Source organism: Chinchilla lanigera, unplaced genomic scaffold (assembly GCF_000276665.1).
Source record: "Chinchilla lanigera isolate Chin_1 unplaced genomic scaffold, ChiLan1.0 scaffold00098, whole genome shotgun sequence".
NCBI classification, from domain to species: Eukaryota; Metazoa; Chordata; class Mammalia; order Rodentia; family Chinchillidae; genus Chinchilla; species Chinchilla lanigera.
In genome coordinates, this window is record NW_004955499.1 from 948,874 (window position 1) to 950,506 (window position 1,633).

Genomic DNA, 1,633 nt, shown 5'->3' on the forward strand with positions numbered 1-1,633 from the left:
TGGATGGGTGGATGGATGACAGGGACACGAGGCTATTTCTGCAGAGCCGTGATTGTGGAGGGGATTTCCTGTCCCCCAGACCCATATTCCTTGGCAGGGGATGTGCAGCGCAGGGCTGGTGAGCATGGGGTTGGGCATTCTGAGGACCAGTCTCCCCCCACTGTCCCCGTGGCCCAGGCGCACAGGGGTCTCACCTGCCACTGGGTGTCGTGGGGGGTCGTGTGCTGCACCTCGTAGAGCAGCCCCGGGTGGGGCAGCGGGGAGCACAGCACGGTCACGGCCTCCTGTCCCCACAGGAACTGCAGGTCTCTCGGGGAGCTGGGCTTCACTGGGAAGGAGAGACCACAGGAAAGCACGCTGCCTCTGCCTCCTGTCCCCTCCGACCTGCCCTCAATCCTTGTGAAGTTGCCCAGAAGGGCTGCTGTGGCGGTGCATGCCTGGGATCCCAGCTACTTGGGAGGCTGAGGCAGGAGGACTTTGTGTGGTTGTCCTAGCCTAGGCCTGGTGGGAATTACGAAAAGCGAGTGCTCCTGCGCTAGGGTGGGGCCGGGTCCTGGGGGCCCAGGGTCAGGGCGGCAGCCAGCCTTGGGCACTCACGGTATTCAGCCACCCAGCGCCGCATGGAGAGCACGGGGCGGGGCCCGTCGCGGATGGTGAGGTTCAGGACGTCGTCCCGGCCCTGCAGGAGGCACCCTGCCGTGCGGCCGTGCTGGACGATGTAGTTGGTGCAGGGCACGAGGGCCTGGTCCTCCCCGAACCTGTGGGAGGAGGCAGGGGGCGTCGTGAGCAGGCGGCCGCGGCCACCTGTGCTCCACACCCCCGCACGGCCTGGGGGGGCCAACACGGAGGCCAAGTCTGGAGTAAGGGGCCACCCGGAGCCCAGGAGGAGGCAGAGGCAGGAGGGTCTACCCGGAAGCCTGCGCAGGGAGGCACTCCAAGCAAGCCTGCACTTCACGCATTTGGCCCGCAGCACAGGGCAGGGGACAGCCCCACAGCGGCAGTGCGAGGGGCTGGGAGAGTAAGGGGTGATTTCTGGGTGTGTCCCTGGGTGCCCCAGGACCAAGCCCCTCCCTGCCTTCCTGTGCTCTCAGGAAGCGGCCGCCCCACCCAGCGACGGGTGGGGGCGACTTCCCGGTACCCTCTGGCCAGGGCAGAAACGGTGGGGCAGCTGAGACCCCGGGAACCGAGTCTGCGTTCCCGCATCTGCCACGCAAAGTCCTCTGAAAGGCGCCTGTCCTGCTCACCTCGGTCCTCGAGGACAAACCAGCCCCTGAGTCACCGCTGCAGCCCGGGTGGGGGACACTGCGGGAGCCCTGCCGCCCACACACGCGGGTAGGGCCGGGACCCGGGGGGAACACGAGACCCGGCTGCAGACGGCCACGCGCTTCTACCACAAGCGGGTGCGTCACCGCAAGAACGGCACACGCTGCCTCCCACGGCCCGGGACAGCACCGCGGGGACCGCCCAGGACAGCAGCGCTGTGGCTTCGCCTGTGACACAGTTCTCCCCAGATAGAATGCTGACGGCCACACGCGCTCACACGGGCACACGCGGTGCCACACACGCACCGTCACGCTCTCCCCGGGGCTGCCTCAGACACAGACTAACTCCATCACAGGCCCCGATAGACGGA

At 67.6% G+C, this 1,633-nt stretch overlaps 1 protein-coding gene across 1 annotated transcript in view; it reads right to left on the bottom strand.

Moving 5' to 3' along the window:
• The window catches only part of Crlf2 (cytokine receptor-like factor 2), a gene marked incomplete in the record, with an annotated part of 15,209 nt that overhangs the window by 8,624 nt on the left and 4,952 nt on the right, over positions 1-1,633 (bottom strand). The window contains 2 exon segments of the mRNA XM_013505605.1: positions 195-328; positions 598-758. Of these exon segments, the coding sequence (XP_013361059.1) occupies positions 195-328; positions 598-758 (295 nt within the window).